The 20,383-nt window shown below is 41.8% G+C and overlaps 1 protein-coding gene across 2 annotated transcripts; it reads right to left on the bottom strand.

Annotated features, from left to right (window-relative positions):
- Positions 1-473: 473 nt before the first annotated feature.
- On the bottom strand, positions 474-13,167 carry LOC118400083 (leucine-rich repeat neuronal protein 1-like). Of its 2 annotated transcripts, XM_035796513.2 has the most exons (3): positions 12,931-13,167; positions 12,707-12,805; positions 474-3,701 (listed from the first exon to the last, which is right to left on the bottom strand). In XM_035796513.2, exon 3 carries the CDS (start codon positions 3,450-3,452, stop codon positions 1,290-1,292), a length of 2,163 nt encoding a protein of 720 aa, XP_035652406.1. In that variant the 5' UTR covers positions 3,453-3,701; positions 12,707-12,805; positions 12,931-13,167; the 3' UTR covers positions 474-1,289. The 2 variants fall into 2 exon arrangements, with proteins under 2 accessions (XP_035652406.1, XP_035652407.1); XM_035796514.2 differs by lacking the exon at positions 12,707-12,805.
- Positions 13,168-20,383: the final 7,216 nt, after the last annotated feature.

Here is a 20,383-nt window from a genome sequence, read left to right as displayed (position 1 = left end):
TCTTCATCACTTTGGGAGGCTTGTCTTGCCATTTACTCCCATATGTCCTCTTCCTGGTTTCCAAAATCTTTCATCTGTGGTTTTTTAGGGCTGTTTGCTCCTCGAAGGCTTTTTGCAGCAATAATTGGAGACTAAAGGGGCAGATTTTAATTACGCTCTGATAATTGCTTTTGCAGCATCTCAGCCTCTGTAGTTAGTATCTCTCCACTCCATCTCTCTTTATCACAATCTACACTGTGCCTACACCTACACTCAAACTGATATAATGCATCATTTACCATAATGTCATAATGTAAAACACATCTTTCCATCTGCCCCGCGTTACATGTTTTCATTTTAGTCATATGGAATTATGGTAAACACCGTCTTTGTTGTCAAAGTAAATGCTTAAGGTTTGAAATGAATTTATTATTCCAGAGCCTGTTTTTACTATATATGATGTAACATACAAATAATGACACAAGGTCTGGAAATGGTATAAAAAATATGAGGAAAAAAGTATTTTATTTTTGCTTGCTCCTCAATATACAACATACAGTATTTGCGTGTGTAAATCACAACAAACTCAGTGGTCGTTGAATGATTCTAGCAAAATCAAAAATAATATTCTGAGAATTTAAAAAGCTTTATGTCTACTTACCTAGTTATTAAACATTCATATTTCTATTGCTGGTTTATGGTATTTTCTCTGCAAACTTAAGTTCTTAATAAAAAATTACTGTTTGTTAATGTCAAAAAAGTCATTCAAATGATAGTTGATACAACATTACAGAACAATTGCTAACATTATTCAATAGACAGTATATCAAGTCTAAACTTACTTTGTCAGCTTATATTGTAGTCCATAGACAAATTGGTTTATATATTGCATTGTACAACAGTTAACACTTAAACTGTTTTATGAGAAAAAAAACATTGTATTCTCTAAGAATACTTCCAGAGAAAGAAATCAAAATGGATCCAATTCCAGCTCCAGCAAGTTGATCCAGACTGAATCCATGACAATACCATGCTATGATATCAAAACAAGTACTCAAAATAAAGCACATGACTACCAAGTCCTGGGAGCTAAACAAAGCTGCCATATTGACTGTCAAAAAGGGGGCAAGAGGAGAAAGGCAATACACTATACTAAAAAATCTGAAATATCTGTCTGTTCTTCGCCTCAAATGAGCAAAGCAGAAAACTGCAAAAAATATTTGATATTACTGTCACACAAAGAAGCAAAATAAGTGACTTTGTGCTCCTAAAATGTGTTATTTCTGTTTTACCCCACATGTAGTGGCTATTCACCACATATAGTAGCTCCGTGTTGTGTCCACCTGGCCTGGTTTGGTCTCTGATGAGGAGGAAACCTCTTTCTCCTTCTCACTGTCCGCCTCCCACAGGTTGATGAGGGGAGGGTAGAGTTCATTGAGGGGGATGGAAGATGTTTTCTGCATGTACTTTTTCAGGGAGTGATTGTAGTTTTTCCTCTTCCACCTCTTGGAAATGTACACAGCCATAGAGGCCAGGCTGATGATGCCGAATATGGTACCCATGACCGCTGCGAGAGCGGTGTTAGTGCCTTGGTCAGATATCTCCACAGTGAAGGCAGCGTGCTTCGTTGTGACATTGACACAGGACTTCTGTGTCTGCTGGTGGATGTTGGAGACGGTGAGACATACCTCATACTCGGTGGAGGGCTGTAGGTGTGTGAGGTTATACTCATGGACATCCACTGGGACCCTGGCTGTGTAGGTGATGTGAGGGTTGTCTATCTTCATTGTGGCAGATGACCACTTGAGGTTGGAGGTCATGACGTTGGAGTTGACCTTCCAGGAAACCAGAATGGAGTGGGACTCAGTCTTCTTCACGTACACTTTCATCAACTGGGTGCTGTCTAAGAGAGTACCATTCACCCTAATAGCAGTCACCCGAGTGTCCGCCCCCTCAGCATTCTGAGCCACACAGGTATACCTGCCAGAGTCCTCGACCTGGATTTGAGAGATACGCAGTGTTCCCTCGCTACTGAGGCTGTATTTATCAGACAGGGTTTCCACCATCACCTTGTTCCCTACAGGTGTGACCCAGTAGATATCTGGCTCAGGCTGGGACATGGCACGGCAGTCCAGGTCCACAGTCATGTCTATGTCCAGGTTCAGGTGGTTGGGAAAGCTGTCGTGGGAGATCATGGGCAAGCACTGCTCTGCTGAGTCCTGCTGGAACAACTCCCTCACATGCTGGCCTCTGACCTCGACTGGAAGAGCACAGAACATGGAGAGGGGTTCCATGAAGCGGATGCTGGTCTTGTTGGAGCTCATCCACTGGATGACGCAGTCACATCGCAGGGGGTTGCTGTGGATGCTGATCTCACGCAAGTTGGGCAGGGAGTCCACAGTGGACTGGTAGAGGGCGTTAAGGGCATTGTTGTTCAACATGAGGCTCTCCAGGGCAGGGACGTCACGGAAAGCCTGGCGGTTCACGTAGGAAAATTTGGGGTTATTAGTAGCCTCCAGCTTGGTAAGCTCAGGGAGGTTATCGACGGCAAATCGGTCAACGGAGACCAGCTCCCCCATGTTGTTTATGCCCAGCTCTTTCAGCCTCAGCATGTTCTTAAAGTCCCCCTCTTGGATTTTGTGCACAGGGTTTTTGTTCAAGTCCAAGAACTTAAGGTTAGGTAGTTTCTGAAGGGCATTCTGAGGAACTCTAATTAGCTTATTGTCGTAGAAGGAGAGACTCTCTAGGTTGTCTAGTCCCACAAAGGCATTTCCAGGGACGTCTGTTAAATCCATTCCAGCCAGAACCAAGCTCCTCAGGTTTACAAGCGGCTTGAAGTTAAAGTCCAGGATACCAACAACAGGATTTTCCCCGATCATGAGGATCTCAAGGTTGGGCGTTGACTCAAACCAGCGACTGTCAATGGCCTTGAGCCTGTTGGAGTTGAGATGGAGCCTGAGCAGATTGTGCAGACCAGAGAGGGCGTTTGGGGAGATTATGTTGATCTGGTTATGGTTGATGTAGAGCTCTTGCAGGTTGCTGAGGTCCTGTAGGCAGTAGTCAGGCATTTCAGTAATCTGGTTCTCCTCAAGGTGCAGTGTGGTGAGCTGGGACATGTTGGTGAGGCCCACATCGTGGATGCTGCTGAAGTTGTTCTGAGACAGGTCCAGCTCGGTCAGGTTGAAGAGCTGCTCCAGCTCTTCACTGGTTCTGGCGATGTAATTGCTCTGCAGGAGGAGCACCTGAGTGTCGCTGGACAAGTTGCCTGGAATGCGTGTGAGACGGAGGTCGTTACAGTCCACCGTCGTGGCTTCTCTGTAGGTGGATTGGGGGGTGAACCAGGGTCGGATCTCACACACACACAGCTGGGGACACTCATTATCTCTCTGGATGGAGGATAGACCAACGGACGCCAGAATCAGGCCAGCCAACAACTGCCCTAGTAGACAGTAGATGAATCTCCCTCCTGCCATGCTGTCTGTCTGTGTTCACCGGTCCAAACCCACAGAGGGTTGGACACCTGAAAAGGTTGATGACCTTGGCAGGAGCTGTGTTATTGTCATTAACCAGAGGTGTTGCTGACTTGTAGGTGTATCCCTGTAAAATGGTCCAGGTGGGAAAAGATGTGCAGGGGGTTCCAGTGAAACAGTCCCTGAGTTACAGTGAGCCTCCCACTGTTCAGAGTGTTTCTTTCATCAAAACCTCAGGACTGCACGGTGAGTCTGTAAAACAAAGACAAAAAAAGACTATGGGTTACTGTACAGTTTAGTTTAATGCATGGACACATACAGTTGAAGTAGAACAATTACATACACTTTAGCCAAATACATTTAATACAAATTCCTGACATTTAATCCTAGTAAAAATTCCCTGTATTAGGTCAGTTAGGATCACCACTTTATTTTAAGAATGTGAAATGTCAGAATAATAGTGGAGAGAATGATTTATTTCAGATTTGATTTCTTTCATCACAAACCCAGGGGGTCAGAAGTTTACATACACTCACTTAGTATTTGGTAGCATTGCCTTTAAATTGTTTAACTTGGGTCAAACGTTTCAGGTAGCCTTCCAGAAGCTTCCCACAATAAGTTGGGTGAATTTTGTCTCATTCGTCCTGATAGAGCTGGTGTAACTGAGTCAGGTTTGTAAGGCCTCCTTGCTCGCACACACCTTTTCAGTTCTGCGATTGAGGTCAGGGCTTTGTGATGACCACTCCAATACCTTGACTTTGTTGCCCGTAAGCAATTTTGCCACAACTTTATGCTTGGTCATTGGAAGACCCATTTGTGACCAAGCTTTAACTGATGATGTCTTGAGATGTTGCTTCAATATATCCACATACTTTTGCTTCCTCATGATGCCATCTATTTTGTGAAGTGCACCAGTCCCTCTTGCAGCAAAGCACCCCACAACATGATGCTGCCACCCCCGTGCTTCACCTTTGGGATACTGTTCTTCGGCTTGCAAGCCTCCCCTTTTTTACTCCAAACATAACGATGGTCATTATGGCCAAACAGTTCTATTTTTGTTTCATCAGACCAGAGGACATTTCTCCAAAAAGTACGATCTTTGTCCCCATGTGCAGTTGCAAACCGTAGTCTGGCTTTTATATGGCGGTTTTGGAGCAGTGGCTTCTTCCTTGCAGAGCGGCCTTTCAGGATGTGCTGATATAGGACTCATTTTACTGTGGATATAGATACTTTTGTACCTGTTTCCTCCAGAATTTTCACAACGTCCTTTGCTGTTGTTCTGGGATTGATTTGCACTTTTCGGACCCAAGTTCATTTATCTCTAGGAGACAGAATGCATCTCCTTCCTGAGCGATATGACGACTGAGTGGTCCCATGGTGTTTATTGTGTACTATTGTTTGTACAGATGAACATGGTACCTTCAGGCGTTTGGAAACTGCTCCCAAGGATAAACCAGACTTGTTGAGGTCTACAATTTTTTTTCTGAGGTCTTGGCTGATTTTTTTAGTTTTCCCATGATGACAAGCAAAGAGGCACTGAGTTTGCAGGTAGGCCTTGAAATACATCCACAGGTACAACTCCAATTGGTCGAGGCTTGCAATTGACTCAAATTATGGCAATTAGCCCATCAGAAGCTTCTAAAGCCATGACATAATTTTATGGAATTTTCCAAGCTGTTTAAAGGCATAGTCAACTTAGTGTATGTAAACTTCTGACCCACTGGAATTGTGATACAGTGAATTATAAGTGAAATAATCTGTCTGTAAACAATTGTTGGAAATATTAATTGTGTCATGCACAAAGTAGATGTCCTTACTGACTTGCCAAAACTGTAGTTTGCTAACAATAAATGTGTGGAGTAGTTGAAAAACAAGTTTTAATGACTCCAACCTAAGTGTATGTAAACTTCCGACTTCAACTGCACAGCATAAACAATTTGATTTATGAGACAGGGAGTTGGTGAAAAGTAGTGTCTGGGGTAAATGTAAGGCTATCATACGTCTAGTCATATCATGTTAACCAGAAGTGATATGTCAGCCATGTTAAATAGAACATGAATGTAACACAGCTCATGATGATGTTGAGAGCAAACCTTCTGCTTGGCTGTCGTTTACATCTTCATCTCCCTGAGAGATTGTTAATGTGAATTATGCGGCATCATCAGTTGAGGAAAAATGCTAAATCAGATCCTTATAATGCAGGCACAATTAAAATTTTAAAAAATAAAATTGTATATACTTGGACACAGATCAAATTCACTTGAGTGCTTTCATCTATCCAACAGGCCCATCAGCAATAGATCATTAGCGTCTCCGCACATCATTAAATACTCTGAGATATGTCAGTATTCTCCATGCCTCTGAAGAAAATAAATGATGGCAAAAATATGTTCCTAGATTATTAATGAAAGAGCCCCTGTGTCCTGGTTTTTGGTACAGGAATATGGTGGATTTCTTTAACATGTGTTGTGTATTTCTGAGAGAAGCCTTCAGTGAGCATTGCAAGTACAGTATTTTGTAAAAAAGCATACATCACACTTCTCCTCAGCCTCAACTGTCAGTTATTCATCCAGAACTACTTTTGTCCAAGGACAGGAATTTCAGGAGAAGGACTTGTAAATCCAGAATCTAGTCTTGTGAGGAGCATAACAGGAGCACTGGCATCTGCCATACCATACAGTGCTGACTAACAAATAGGCCACAATACTATTAAACCTCAAGTTAATATGTGATATCAATTAACATTGACTTTAATTGTGGTAATGTTCTTGAACATAATGATTTCACTGACAATTGAGTTGGTTCCTAGGCTTTTGCTCCCATCACTAAAGAGTGTTAGTGATTTTGCAGAGGAGAGGCAAGCACATATGCCCACTTGAGCAACTACAAGGTTCTGTAATTGAGTTCTGAATGTGGCAAGTGGAAATCAATAAGCACTGATTGCTCCCTGTAACTACCGGAACATTCAGACCATTTGAAATAGTGCTTAACTCTTTGAGTACCAACCTGTTCTGTATGTGTAGTAAAAGTATATAATGTAGATGGGCTAGCTGGCTCTACCATGTTGGAATCCTGTAGGGCATTATAATCTTATAATTAAGAACCTAAGTAACCTAACAAGGTGAATTTACTAAAGGAGGTATCAATCTCAGTGAGTGAGTACTGAATTGCCATAGGCCTTCTTAACCTACCAGAGTCTGTGGTCAACACTCGCTAATAGGCTTTGGAACCAAAGAGCTGAATAATTCATCTGAGTGCAAAACTGCTTGGCAACAGAACAAGGGTGACATGAAACAAGTTTAAGCTCTTCCTGCACAGTGGATTTTTCTCCTGGGACAGGGTGAAATAAGGGTTATACAGACATGTTCCTGAAGCTAAAGCAGAATAAGTGAGTGGTTAGTTAGAGGTGGAGATCAATCCAAGGAAATGGAACAGTTGAAAACCTCAGGAGAGATTTATTTGTAAAAAAAAATATTATTTACAATGACAGCTTAGGAACAATATTTATTTCTTACTTTCTTGTTCAGGGGCAGAACAAGAGATTTTTACCTTGTTAACTCGGGGATTCGATCTAGCAACCTTTCGGTTACTGACCCAACACTCTAACCACTAGGATACCTGCCGCCCCGAGATACAGCTCACTGTCTAACTACTTTAATTAAAAACATCTGTAGCCGTTCAAATCATGTTATTCACGGACTATTCACAGAACAACAACATATTCAAACCATTCTATTGAAATGTAAGAAAACTGCTTATTATTGGTCCCTTATGTCATTGCACTAATGCTTTTAATGCACTACAGCATGATAGTAGTGTATGTATTCTGAACACACCGTTTGAGACAAAGGTTGAGCCAGAACAGAGTCCTCCGACAGCCATTACTGATAGGCTTAAATAGGCTTAGAAGTATCCCACAATGCCTCAAAAACACATAAAAGTGACAACGTTATGCAAGTTCTTAAATCCTGAAGTTTAAGGCAATAAATATGGAGCCTAAAAGGTTTCACAATCTAAAGGATTGCCATTGATACCATTGGTTTAAATCTGATATTTCATTTTACTCCTACTGTAGTTATGCATTCTCTCATAATGCCTTCATTTATCACAATGGGGCTAATCTGAGATTCTGTTCATGACTCCGAACGACCTTAGAGATGGGACCATTTCATTGTGAGAGGTGACATTTAAGAGGCCATCATTTCATGTAAGTCTTTGTGTTCCAGACAAGGGCTTCAGTTAAATATTATCTAAAAGGTCTAAAGCCAAAGATTAAACACATACACGTGTCTGTTTCTTTTACTCTCGTAGCTTCACTGACAACAGTTGAAACCAATGAAAACAAAACAAATATTGTCGTGTGCACATATCTCTGTCAGACAGAGATATGTGTCATTAAACATGTACAAGTATCAATATGGTTATATTGGAAACAGTTTAGTTTTATAAGGCAGGTGGGGTGGGCGGGGGGGCACATTTAAGAAATGTATATGAACGTTTAAGTGGTGTGGGTGTATCATTACTGCCTGGAACCATGACAATACAGCTGAAGAGAGCTTGTGAACTTGGCCAATGCTGTGTTAATAAACAGCTGTAGAGCCACGTTGACACTACCCTGAAACAGCCCTGACCGTGTTCTCCTGACCCAGAGGGCTCAGAGCCAGAGTAAACTCAGCCTTGAAACCTGGCCTCCCCAGCCACACAGCAGGGGGGGAGAAAACAACACAACATGGAAGGAAAGAAGGAGAAAGCTATTCAGTTTGAATCACGACAGCCTTCGTATCTTTCAATGGGGGTACTTAACCTAAATACAGCAGTCACAGTTAATACTATGTGATCCTATGGGTAAGTGATTTGAAGATCACAATTTTCTGTGATATTGTAGTACAGCCTGACATGTGTATGTTTATGAATTCATATGGGTACAAAGCTACTTTAGCACATGATATGTAAGTGCAAAATTCCTTGGTATACATGATTCTTGGGCATCAGTGGTTACTGGTACGCACAGTAGTCGTAGCTTGTCTGCTATGAGCCAAAATGGCATATGACAACCATGAAAAGGACTATTCATGAGCGATACACCTGCCATTGTCTATCCAGAAAACTCTCTGTCCTTTGTCAAGAACACATACTACTTCTACCTTGGTGCACCTGCTACAACATGTAATATCTGCTAAACTGTGTACACGACCAATACACTTTGATTTGATTTGAATGCCAACTCGCAAAACAGTGTCAATCAAAAATACGTTTTCAACACCAAGTTATTGCAGTCAATGTTACAGTATGCTATTCTATTTCATTTGAACATTTCCATGTTGGCTTTCATCTGACGTACTCCATTTTAAATATAAAGAGACTGCGACAAAATAATGGCGTTCATGGTCTGACTGTGTGTCCTTGAATGGGTAGTAATGGAAATAAGGGTGTTCTTGAATGGATCGTAAAACTAAACAAAAGTATGTATGGGAAAATTCAACATTTACAGTGTATACAATACTTCAATCAAACCCCAAGAGGACAACCGCACAGTAAATATCTGGTACACAGACACTCAGACTACACATAATACACATCAACACAGAGCTTAAAAAAAATAATCAAATGTTAGCTGTACTCTTGTTATATAGTTACACATTACAATACAAATCTGTGTAATCAAATAGAAGAGACTGTGCTGGAAAATCTAATGGTTCACTTCACTACAGTACCTCTGGTTGTCAGATAAAACTGAATCATGCAAAGAATACATGAATACAAATTGACAATTGAGAAATATTTGAGTTACAGGATTCTTTTTGAATGCTGATGGTTAAGGATTTGCTTGTTCCCAGGTCTTTGATATGTAACGAGGAGTGAAATCCATTTTTCCATGAGAAGGGTGTTTACTTTCAATCCTGTGTAAATAAACAAGATAAGGCTTCCCTTAGGGACAATCAAATTTAAGTCAATTCTCCACCATCACCAATCCCTCGAGAACTCCCTCTAAACCAAGTAAATAAACGAATTCCACAGAGGGCCGAGTGTCTGCGGGTTTTCGCTGCCTTCCTTGTACTTGATTGATGAATTAAGGTCAATAATTAGTAAGGAACTCCCCACACCTGATTATCTAGGGCTTAATTGAAAGGAAAAAATAAAAACCTGCAGACACAAGGCCCTCCATGTAATGAGTTTGACACCCCTGATCTAAATGGACACTCACGCTCAAATAAATGTTTTTAAATATTCAAATGTAACCTTTACTGAACTAGGCAAGTCAGTTAAGAAAAAAATCTTATTTACAATGATGGCCTATCTGGGCCGGTTTGTGCGCTGCCCTATGGGACTCCCAATCACGGCCGGATGTGATACTGCCTGGATTCAAACCAGGGACTGTAGTGATGCCTCTTACACTGAGATGCAGTGCCTTAGACCATGGCGCCAGTTGGGAGTCCTATGCTAACTCTATAGTTGAGTAACAATGAGCAATACAAAATGAGAAAGTAGATTTTCAACACACTCGTTCATTTGAGTAGTGTAAACATGAAGTCGAAGACAACTAAAAGTCTTGATAAGCCCTGAGGCACTCGAGGGGCTGGCTTGAAGGGTGCTCAGAATCCATTATTCTAATTCCTAAAAGCCCATGAACATTTACACCTCCGTAAGAGTCTGATGGGCTGGGATTGGGAAAGGAATTTGGTAGCTAGTACAGAGAATATTTTTAAGAACAGTAAGTATTAAAATAACTATATTCACCTGAAAGGGTGGGAGAGGTGAAATAAGTTACATACAGGAGAGTTTGGGAGGGAAGTATGTTGTACAGTATGATACGAGGAGCAGAATCAACTGGCCGGCTCAAGTTATGTCCTGCATTAAATGGTTCAGTCTCTTCATGTCCTGTCAACATGAGAAGATGCATGTTGATTATAGGCTAGATTAGAATATGACAAATATTAATATTGTACATCTCTGTAGTCATAAGATATCTGTGAGAGAGGTGTGTTGAGTCTTTCCGGTATTAAGAACACTGTAAAGTGAAACGTTACCTGAAATGTATGCTCGTATTTGTAGCCTGTGTCCTTCACACTGAGAAAATAGAACAGTAATGTCCCACCACTAAGCCTGGGGTGTTTGGGCCCCTAAGCCCACTGTAAAATTTCCATTCTGCACAGAATGATTTCTTCAGCTGATTATGAGGACAGAATTAGTTGAACAGCTGCTGAGCCTGTGCCATGCCTTATCTCTGAGATTCACACAAAGACTAATGTGTTGCAACACCCTCCACCCACCCCTCCCCATCCTTACCCAGCCCCCCTATCCCCAGCCCCAGCCCCAAGGGAACTCCCTTCTCCATGGTGGAGAGCATTGTGGCTTTCTCAGCGACTCCTAACAACCTTGCCTGGTGGACAGACACACGCACCCTATTAGCAGGCCTTTGTCACAGAGTGTTCTCACAGTAAAGTGTGTGTGTGTGTGTGTGTGTGTGTGTGTGTGTGTGTGTGTGTGTGTGTGTGTGTGTGTGTGTGTGTGTGTGTGTGTGTGTGTGTGTGTGTGTGTGTGTGTGTGTGTGTGTGTGTGTGTGTGTGTGTGTGTGTGTGTGTGTGTGTGTGTGTGTGTGTGTGTGGAGGGGGAGGGAAAGGGAAAGGGGGAAGGGTTATACCCCCAGGGTAGACAGAAGAAAAGGCCAGACCCCTCATCAGGCACCTTGCCACTCTTCTGCCCCTCCTCTAATACTTTGTTCTTTGAGTTTTGATAAATGGATTTGCCCGCTGTTCACTGTCAGTTCTGGTCTTGGATTGTAACTTGACATATCACATGGGGCTCACAACAAGGTCAAGTGTTGTGTCTTTAGCATTACTCATCTCTTTATTTGAACTGCTGTAAGAAAAAGGTCATCCTCAACACTTTATTTTTCAGTCTAGACTCTGACAGCCTATACCGTACTGCCAACACTGACTGAGGCTCAGTAGGCAAAGTGATGACTTGACAATTCTAGCATAAGCAACTTGAAACCACAGCAATGAGTGACATTGTATAAAACAATGAAAGTATGTAGCTAAGTGATAACAAATGACAACTTTAACAGACTGACCGATAACAAATTGGATTCGGTTAGAACTATAATTTTGGATGGTCAGTCCTTGAATCCATAGCTCTGTCTATGAATTTGAGAGTGGTTACATTTATCCAACCCCATCCCTCAGCTTTTTACCGAAGTATGGGCTGGGATCATCTTTGTTATTGTTTCTACTGTTGATGACTGCTTTAAAACAGTGCCAAATATACTGCTCCACTACCATAGCCTAGCCTTAGTGTTGACAAAAACTGTTGGTCATACAAAGGGGGAATAAGAAGCTTGTGAGACAATAGTCTTTAAGTTAATAACCTCAGCTATTGCATAGGAGCAACAGCTGCAAAACAGCAGACGCGTATATACAATGACAATAGGCTACCCCACTCCCTGCTACCCTTGTACAATCTGTTCTCACTTAGATATTCTTGAAACATTGAACTTTTTTTTCTCACAGACCGGTTGCCTGTTCGAATTCTGCCGATATAGACTAATGAAATAATCGAGACATCTGCCCACATGCTTTCGCATCTATATGCAAATCACATTTTCCCTACGTTGCGTGCACCACGCGAGCCTACCTACATTTATGCGCAGCGGTGAGCCACACGAGGATCAAAGTTTGTTTCCGAGCACGTTATCTGACGCATTGAGATGTTGAAATTTGTATAATTCTGACTGTGAATGACCGGAATATAATTACAAGAATAATAGATGCAGATATAAAACAACAGGCAGAGTAGTCTTAATCCTGATCAATTATATAGATCGCCTGATATTACATTATTATAGAAATCGGTTGTCTATTAGTTATTATGTCGTATAAAAGGCTATTTATTGCCTTGGGTCCCTCCACCCCATGCACAGCAAGACATGCCCTGGCAGTGATGCAGTAACGGTAGTAGGTTGTTGGCAAACAAATACAATTTTGTTAGGGAAATGTCCTTCACAGAAAAATTGATACTATGACCCCTGTTTTTTTCTGGCCACGTTTAACCTTATTGTGAAGGTAAGTGTCAGACAATCGGTGCACAGCCACGGAGTTCCAGTTTTCATAACATCCACGTCCACCTGTTCTCATACTACTGCAAAATACCTCGAAAGAGCATGGCAGGCTACAAAATAAACAGCTTCCGTTTAATATATTTTGACTTTGTTCAAACATTAGCCTAATTAAAACAATAATTGTAAGTATTGGCCTCACCTCGTTGACATGCAATCCCCTCTCTTCTCAGTTGCATCCAGTTTCTTTGGACATCAGTAAGGTTTATGCAAATAGCCTTCACCTCTATGCGTCAACAGCCTACATCCCCAACAAATGCATACAATAAATACATAGATAGCCTGAACGGATTCCTTAAATATGATCATGTACAATTAATCTTCCTCTATTCCATGTGATTCAAGCAGCAACTCAGGTAAGCTAACCTTCGAGCAGAGCATAGTGCAGATTGCAGAGACATCCAAACGCCAACTGAAGCCACATTGACTAGTTGCCTGCCGATATTCTACTCTTCGCCCGTAGCCCACTGCTCCTTCAAGGAAAATATGAAAACAGCACCTGGCGCTGTCCAGACGAGTCAGCTGATTCCTGACTACGCGATTGGCTGTTGGCTGGTGCCTGTCATTCTCGCCCAAGCATGCACCATCTGTTCGATGATTGTTGTGATGGGGACAAAGGCAGGCGCTAGGGCTGCGCAGTTGGAGAACGAGGGGAGTGGATAGAGAAACGCAAAGGGGGGCTCTTTTTCTTGATTTTCCTTGTGAGAATGTCTTCTGACTGCGGCCCCCTCCTTCATCCAGACTGCATTGCTACGTCTGATGCCCCAGCTTGACAAGGAGACAATGTGCCTCATTGTTTTGCGTTCGTTAAGTTGCTCTGATTAAAGTTGTTTAATATGCAACCCATTCTATTTGTTGCTCCACTTGAACTTTGTAACATTGTATACTTTTAACAAATGTCAGCAATAACTGGAGGGGTTCTTTTTGTTTGAATAGAGATATATTGCAGACCTTCAGGAAAGTTGAATTGGCTGATTAATTATTGACAGTCTCACCTATTTTAGACCAGATAGACAGAACCCTAGGTTCATGGCAAGACCTGAAAAGGATTTAAATCCCAAACCAGATATTTTCAGGTCTCCCTAGGCAGTGACTCAGATGTAATGGACCCAACACATTATTCAGTGTTGTAGTTGCAGCATTAAGATTTGCGCAATAGTGTATGATGGCATCACATTTATCACAGGGGACAGTTTTAGTATGCATCATTGCGTCCTGTGTCAAAAGGTTGGCTGGTCCTCATTAATGTCCTGTAGGTCACTTCATTACTCCCTCTTTGTTTACAAAGCTCTGCTAGGCCTACACGAGCTTCAGACTTGCCTAACTTCGGTGTTGAAGTACAAAACGCGTTCACAGGGTTGGTTAACTCTTGAGGTTCCTCAGGTCTCCACTGAATTAGGTCAATTCGCTTTTAGTTTTAATGCAGCTCACTGCTGGAACAATTCACAGATCAGATTAAAATAGGGTGTTCTGGTGCCACTTAGGCACTTTAGAACATGTCTCAGTGTAGACTCCTTGTTAAAATAAAGGTAAAATAACATTTAAAAAATAAAAAATGAATGATGCTGAGAATCCTTTTAGTGAGGGTTGAACCCACATGAACCCACTCCAGGTTCAGGAACACACGAGGCTGTGTGAACCTGCTCATGCAACACAACCCTGTTTCCATGTCTCAAAGTACATGGCAACAAACCAGAGGGGAGCCAAGTGAAAGCTGAAAGGGTTGAAGTGGAAGACCTGCATGAATAATTTCTCCTCCACCTCTATTCTCCATCCATCTCCTGCTCTCTTCACATCCATGTGTTGCTGGAGAGCTTTTCTTTATTAGAACAAGAACTATGCACTCCAAGCAATCCATGTCATTTTGAATACAGTAGACCTAAATGTTTCTTCTGGTAGACACCCCATACCCTGCTCTGTAAATGTCAAAAAGGTCCAGTTTATTTTCACGAAAGTGAGGCTTGATGTCACTTGGACTGCTCTCCTTGAGTGTTCTTCACTTTGAAGCACCTTGATCTCAATGCACTCCACAACATGAGATAGATGAGACATGCACACTCTTGAAATCTAAGGTTCATGACTGGCAAGATGAACTATTCCAAGTCTATGCTCAGTGATTCATTCCAGTTGAAAGTGAACACATCAGGTTGAGACTGAAATCATAACAGGTTTAAAGATTTAATCCTGAACATAATCTATCCTCGATCTACGATCCCAAGGCATAAAAAGACTTATGTGTTTGTGAACTGATTGACTGGTCAAACATGATATAAAAAGGACTGATACCAAGCCTTTAAAAAATGACCCTGAGCTTTCATCCTTTCTGGAAAGATAAACTAAACCGTTTTAGCTGTAGACCAGAACGTAGATCTTGCAGACTGTGCAAGACCCATGGCTTCAAAACCTCCCTTGGTGAGGTGACAGGAGAGGTGGGCAGGGAGGAGGCAGGTAGGGAGGAAAGTTCTTATCGACTCCTCCCAGGGCTCTGTTTGTCCCCGTCCCTGTCCACGGAGAGAGATGAAGACAGATGGTCAGCTCTGGCCCTGATAGAGAGAGGCTGCAGTGAAAGCACAGGCTGTCTGGAGCTGGATGGGCAGATGGATTGACCAAATAAGGTAGGGAGGAATGTCAGGAAGAAGGCTCCATCTTGCACCGCTACCTCTTCCAGGTGTATTGTGGTGCTATATGACAGTGGAGCTGCTTTTTGATGATTCATGTCTGTTCATATCGGAAAAATGCAACATTGGGGTGATCATAGGCATCGACTGTTTGTAATTAAAGCAAAATTATGATGTATTGTTACTCATGAGAACTTCACAGCTTTTTCATTGAGGAACTTCTCGAAGGGACATCTCCCACCGGTCATGACATTAGATCTGAAGGTCTTGTAGTGTAGTTCTTCAAGGTCTTGATACATGGTCCTTGGTGTAGTCAAATGGGCCTATCACACACAAGAGAATATAATGGCGGTAAAGACTATATTGTCTCATTAAGATCACGACACACAGATAGTTGCTCCAGTTGTGATAGACTCTTTGGCAAGCGTGTCCTGCTTTCATTCCAGAGATTTTGTATTCACAGTATCGATGCCGGGTATTGATTCCTCCCATTAACTTGTGCGGTAAACAGTGTGGTTTATCAGGTGTTGTCATCTGCTTCCAGTATGATTCTCTGTGAATACTAAAGTCCACATCGCATAACAAGCGTTAAAGGGGAGCTCGGGAGGACAAACAACAAACACATTTGTGCTTGGTGTCTCCGTTTCTAATATCCCTTAATCTCACAAAGGGACAGTCTCTGGAATGGCCAAAAAGCTATCACTCACAGCTGCCAGCTGCAACTGAATGACTGTGATGTTTTATATGAAATGTTAGGGGGTGTGAGGAGAAAACTAAAACAGTTCAGAATATGGACCATGTAAGGAATACTTATTGGTAACTAATACTGTTTAGGAGTGTGTATATATATATAGCTGTATCAAGTGAATTTGTTTCCATCGGTTTAACTTCACGTCTGATGATGGACAGTGATAACAGAGAGTGTGATTAATGTGACTGATCGTTACTCATTTCCAGGATGATGTGTCAAGTCGAAGTGAGAGGTGCTGTGGGAGAGTCTGGTCAGACTGTGAGCATGATGCCTGGCCAAAGTGACATGGCATTTAGCCGTGAGTCAGCCAGGAGGTCAGCCTGTCAGGACCACTGACCGTCAGCCATGTACGTGCCTACTGACACTACTTTGAGGAGGCAGCACCAGATGGAGACATTCACTCAGCCTCATATAACTGTTCTACAGAAGTATCAACAGTATCTCTCTTCACACTCCAGCCCTACTGACTGAATGTGATCGAGTGGGAAGGAGCTCAGACACTCCTCCTCTTGGACAAGTCAAACATCGTCCCACTGCATCACATGACCTTTCTCTCTTTGAACATAATCTTCTCAACATTCACCACAGATCACACTGGTCTTTCCTGCAACAGAGCACAGCCCTGCTCTTCCCAGACTTGTCCAAAGCAAAGGTGGTGGATAAATTAAGATAGTTCCCTCAGGTCTACTGAACTGGGTGTGTCTCCCATAGACACCAATGCATTTGCAGCTGGGCCTGGTGTACTTAATTCACTGACTTTCATTGAACTGAAAAAAGAGAGAGAAAAAAACAGGGAGGGGAGTGGTATCTCGCTTCCTCTTTAGTTTCTGTTTAAAGGTCTTTTCTGCTCTGCATAGCTCTGAAGGCTCTTCCAGCCCTTTTCCTACAACAGTCATGCATCACACCACACTTCTCGCCTCCACTGGCTGATTGAAGTTTGTTCATATTTCACTCGGAGATGAGAATAAGAATGTAGGGCAGGCTTAAGCCAGAGCCTCTGCAGGATATTGAGACCAACTTGTCCTCTTAATCTGCTACCTGAGGCAGAGGTAGTGCAAATTGCAGATATGTTACTGTTAAGTTATTTAATTTCCATTCAACGTCCCATTCTTGTTTGTAATAAAGGATGCAGGATTATGGCAGTTTAGACATAATAGTTTCAAAGCACAGGCCAATAGAAAAGAAGGTTATGTTATCATTTAATCTATTGGAGGAATCCACAGTTGTATACTTCCCCTTAACCAGCACATAAACAATCTGGTGACATTAGTTCCATTTAAATTCACAGGACTTGAACATGACACATGCAAGATTCATGAGCTCTCATATTCCAGCTGAACACCTATAACATTAGCATGACAAAAATAATCTGAGTGTGTGTTTTCAGGAAGTATTCACACCACTTGACTTTTCCCACATTCCACATGTTCTGTTACAAAGTGGGATTAAAATGGATTTTATTGTTTTTTTTGTCAACAAACTACACTAAATACTCTGCAAGGAAAAATAAAACACTAACATATCTTGGTTAGATAAGTATTCAACCCCCTGAGTCAATAAGTGTTAGAATCGCCTTTTGCAGAGATTACAGCTATTGCAGGGCCTTTCTGGATAAGTCTCTAAGGGCTTTGCACACCTAGAATGTACAATATTTGACCATTATTCTGTCAAATTGGTTGTTGATCATCGCTAGACAACCATTTTCAAGTCTTGCCATAGATTTTCAAGCAGATTTAAGTGAAAACTGTAACTCGGCCACTAAGGAACATTCATTGTCTTCTTGGTAAGCAACTCCAGCATAAATGCTGTCTTGTGTTTTAGGTTATTGTCCTGCAAAAAGGTGAATTCATCTCCCAGTGTCTGGTGGAGAGCAGCCTAACCCAAATTTTACTCTAGGATTTTGCCTGTGCTTAGGTCCAATTCATAAATGTTTTATCCTGAAAAACGTCCCAGTCCTTAACAATTACAAGAATACCCATAAAATGATGTATCCACCACTACTTGAAAATATGGAGAGTTGCTTTGCCACATTATTTTCCATATTACTTTGGTGCCTCGTTGCAAAAAGGATATGCATATTCTGGAATAGTTTTATTCTGTACAGGCTTCCTTCTTGACACTCCTTCAATTAGGTTAATATTTTAGAGTAACTACAATAGTGTTGATCAATCCTCAGGTTTCTCCTATCACAGCCATTAAACTCTGTAACTGTTTTAAAGTCGCCATTGGCCTCATTTTGAAATCCTTGAGCAGTTTCCTTCCTCTCCAGCAACTGAGTTAGGAAGGACGCCAGTATCGTTGTAGTGACTGGGAGTATTGATACACCATCCAAAGTGTAATTAATAACTTCACTATGCTCAAAGGGATATTCAATGTCTGCTTTTTTTTATTTTGACCCAACTACCAATATGTGCCGTTCTTTGAGAGGCATTGGAAAACCTCCCTGGTCTTTGTGGTTGAATCTTTGTTTGAAATTGACTGCTCGACTGAGGGACCTTTCAGATAATTGTAAGTACAGAGATGTTGTCATTCAAAAATCATGTTAAACACTATTATTGCACATAGAGCGAGTCCATGCAACTTATTATGTGACTTATTAAGCACATGTTTACTCCTGAACTTATTTAGTCTTGCTATAAGAAAGGGGTTGAATACTTAATGACTCAAGACATTTTAGATTTCATTTTTAATTCATCTTGAAGAACATAATTCCACTTTAACATTTTGGGGTTATTGTGTGTAGGCCAGTGATTAAAAAAATAATCGCTATTTAATTTTAAATTCAGGTTGTAACACAACAAAATGTGGAAAAAGTCAAGGGGTGTGAACACTTTCTGAAGGCACTGTGTAGCTCCCCGTTCCTTGATTTTAACTGGCGGCTTTATTCTGTAGTTTTAGTCAGAATTATCACCTTCCGTGAGAACTATAAAGTAAATGAAAAATACAGTTAAGCACACTCTTACGACCTTATCTTACGAGTGACTTATTAGCTTGGTATAACTCTGAAGTGCTTACATACATAACAGTTTAACCGGCGTTATAACAGGTTCAGATTAACACATGAATAAAGGAACAAATACCTCATTGGCTGCTTATTACAGAAGGGAGGAAATCAAACTTCACACTTATTATTCCTGGCATGAATTCACACTTCATCCTAACATACACTCTTCAACCTTTATGAACTACACCCGATGACATGAAAACTTAGCTAACGCAGCGCAGGATTGGCTTCCCTCCAAAGGTGTGTTGCTACAATAAGGATCCCCGTTACAACAGTCCCGTTACAACAGTATTAGCTACGTAATTCCGCTTGTATTATCATTTCCCCGCACAGCGGACACATAAACAATTCAAACAAAAGACAACGACATAACCTGTAAGTCTAACTGTCAGTTACACACTGTACAGTATGTGTACATCTGAGTGTGTGCCTCTCGGTATGAGATTCCACACTGCCCCCCCTCACCCCACTCCTCACTCCTCCTCTCACTTTCAGTAAATAACCACCCTGGTGGCGTTGAGGAGAAAATATCAAATGTTAGTGCTTCTGTGTTCAGAATGGCTCTATCCTCAGGCAATGTGGTAGCTAGTGACTGTGGGTCAAAAGTGAGAATCACAAAGTGGATGTCTGGGGATAACAAGGTCAGGGGTAGTGCAGTGATAGGGATGGGAGGAGACAGGCAGGGAGAGAATATATCGCAGATAGACTAATAATGCGTGCATTGCTTCAGTTGCCAGGCAGATTTGATAACTTGACGTTGGCTATGCAGCCTGTCCTTTCCCTGACTGGGGGAATCTCATCTCTTCTGCTTGCCTACGCTCTCTCTTTCTCCCTCAGGTCTAAAAGGTTGTTATCCTTCTCTCTTAAACACACACATACATACACACAAACTCACACTCACATGCACACACACACACATACACACAATACATAGCTAACAGAAATATTCAGGTTAGATAAATTCATAAAAATGGAGGAGCTGGAAGTGAACTACCTCAGTACCTGAGTATTTCAATAAATAAACATCCAGTAAGAGAGTTTTGCTGTAAGCTGTCACTCATGAGAAATGGTGGTAGTGTAGTCATCAGTTAAACATCCACAGGAATCCCCCAGCATTTCTCCTGGGGAAGGTCCACTGCCTCTGCATCACTGGAGATCGCACAAATGAATTTACTCAGCACATGCACAGGACCACGCCTTTTAAATACTGAATAACCTCTATCTAGTATCTACACATGTGCCTTTCATGGGCTGCTATACTGTACAGCCATCTCCCACAGAGTAGTGAGACAATAAAGTAGACGAGCTCAGGGTGAAGATCTCCTCCCAGAGAGACATCAGGGACTGTAACATACTCTGTTTACGGAATCATGGCACTCTACGAATATATTGTCCGGTCCCTTCGGCCAACAGGGTTCTCCTTCTATCGCACAGACAGGAATAAAG

Source organism: Oncorhynchus keta, chromosome 21, assembly GCF_023373465.1.
Source record: "Oncorhynchus keta strain PuntledgeMale-10-30-2019 chromosome 21, Oket_V2, whole genome shotgun sequence".
NCBI lineage: Eukaryota > Metazoa > Chordata > Actinopteri > Salmoniformes > Salmonidae > Oncorhynchus > Oncorhynchus keta.
This window is presented reverse-complemented; position numbering and strand designations above follow the sequence as displayed.

Coding starts and splice junctions, on each gene's coding strand:
- LOC118400083 (XM_035796513.2), bottom strand. CDS start 3,452: ATGGCAGGAGGGAGATTCATCTACTGTCTACTAGGGCAGTTGTTGGCT.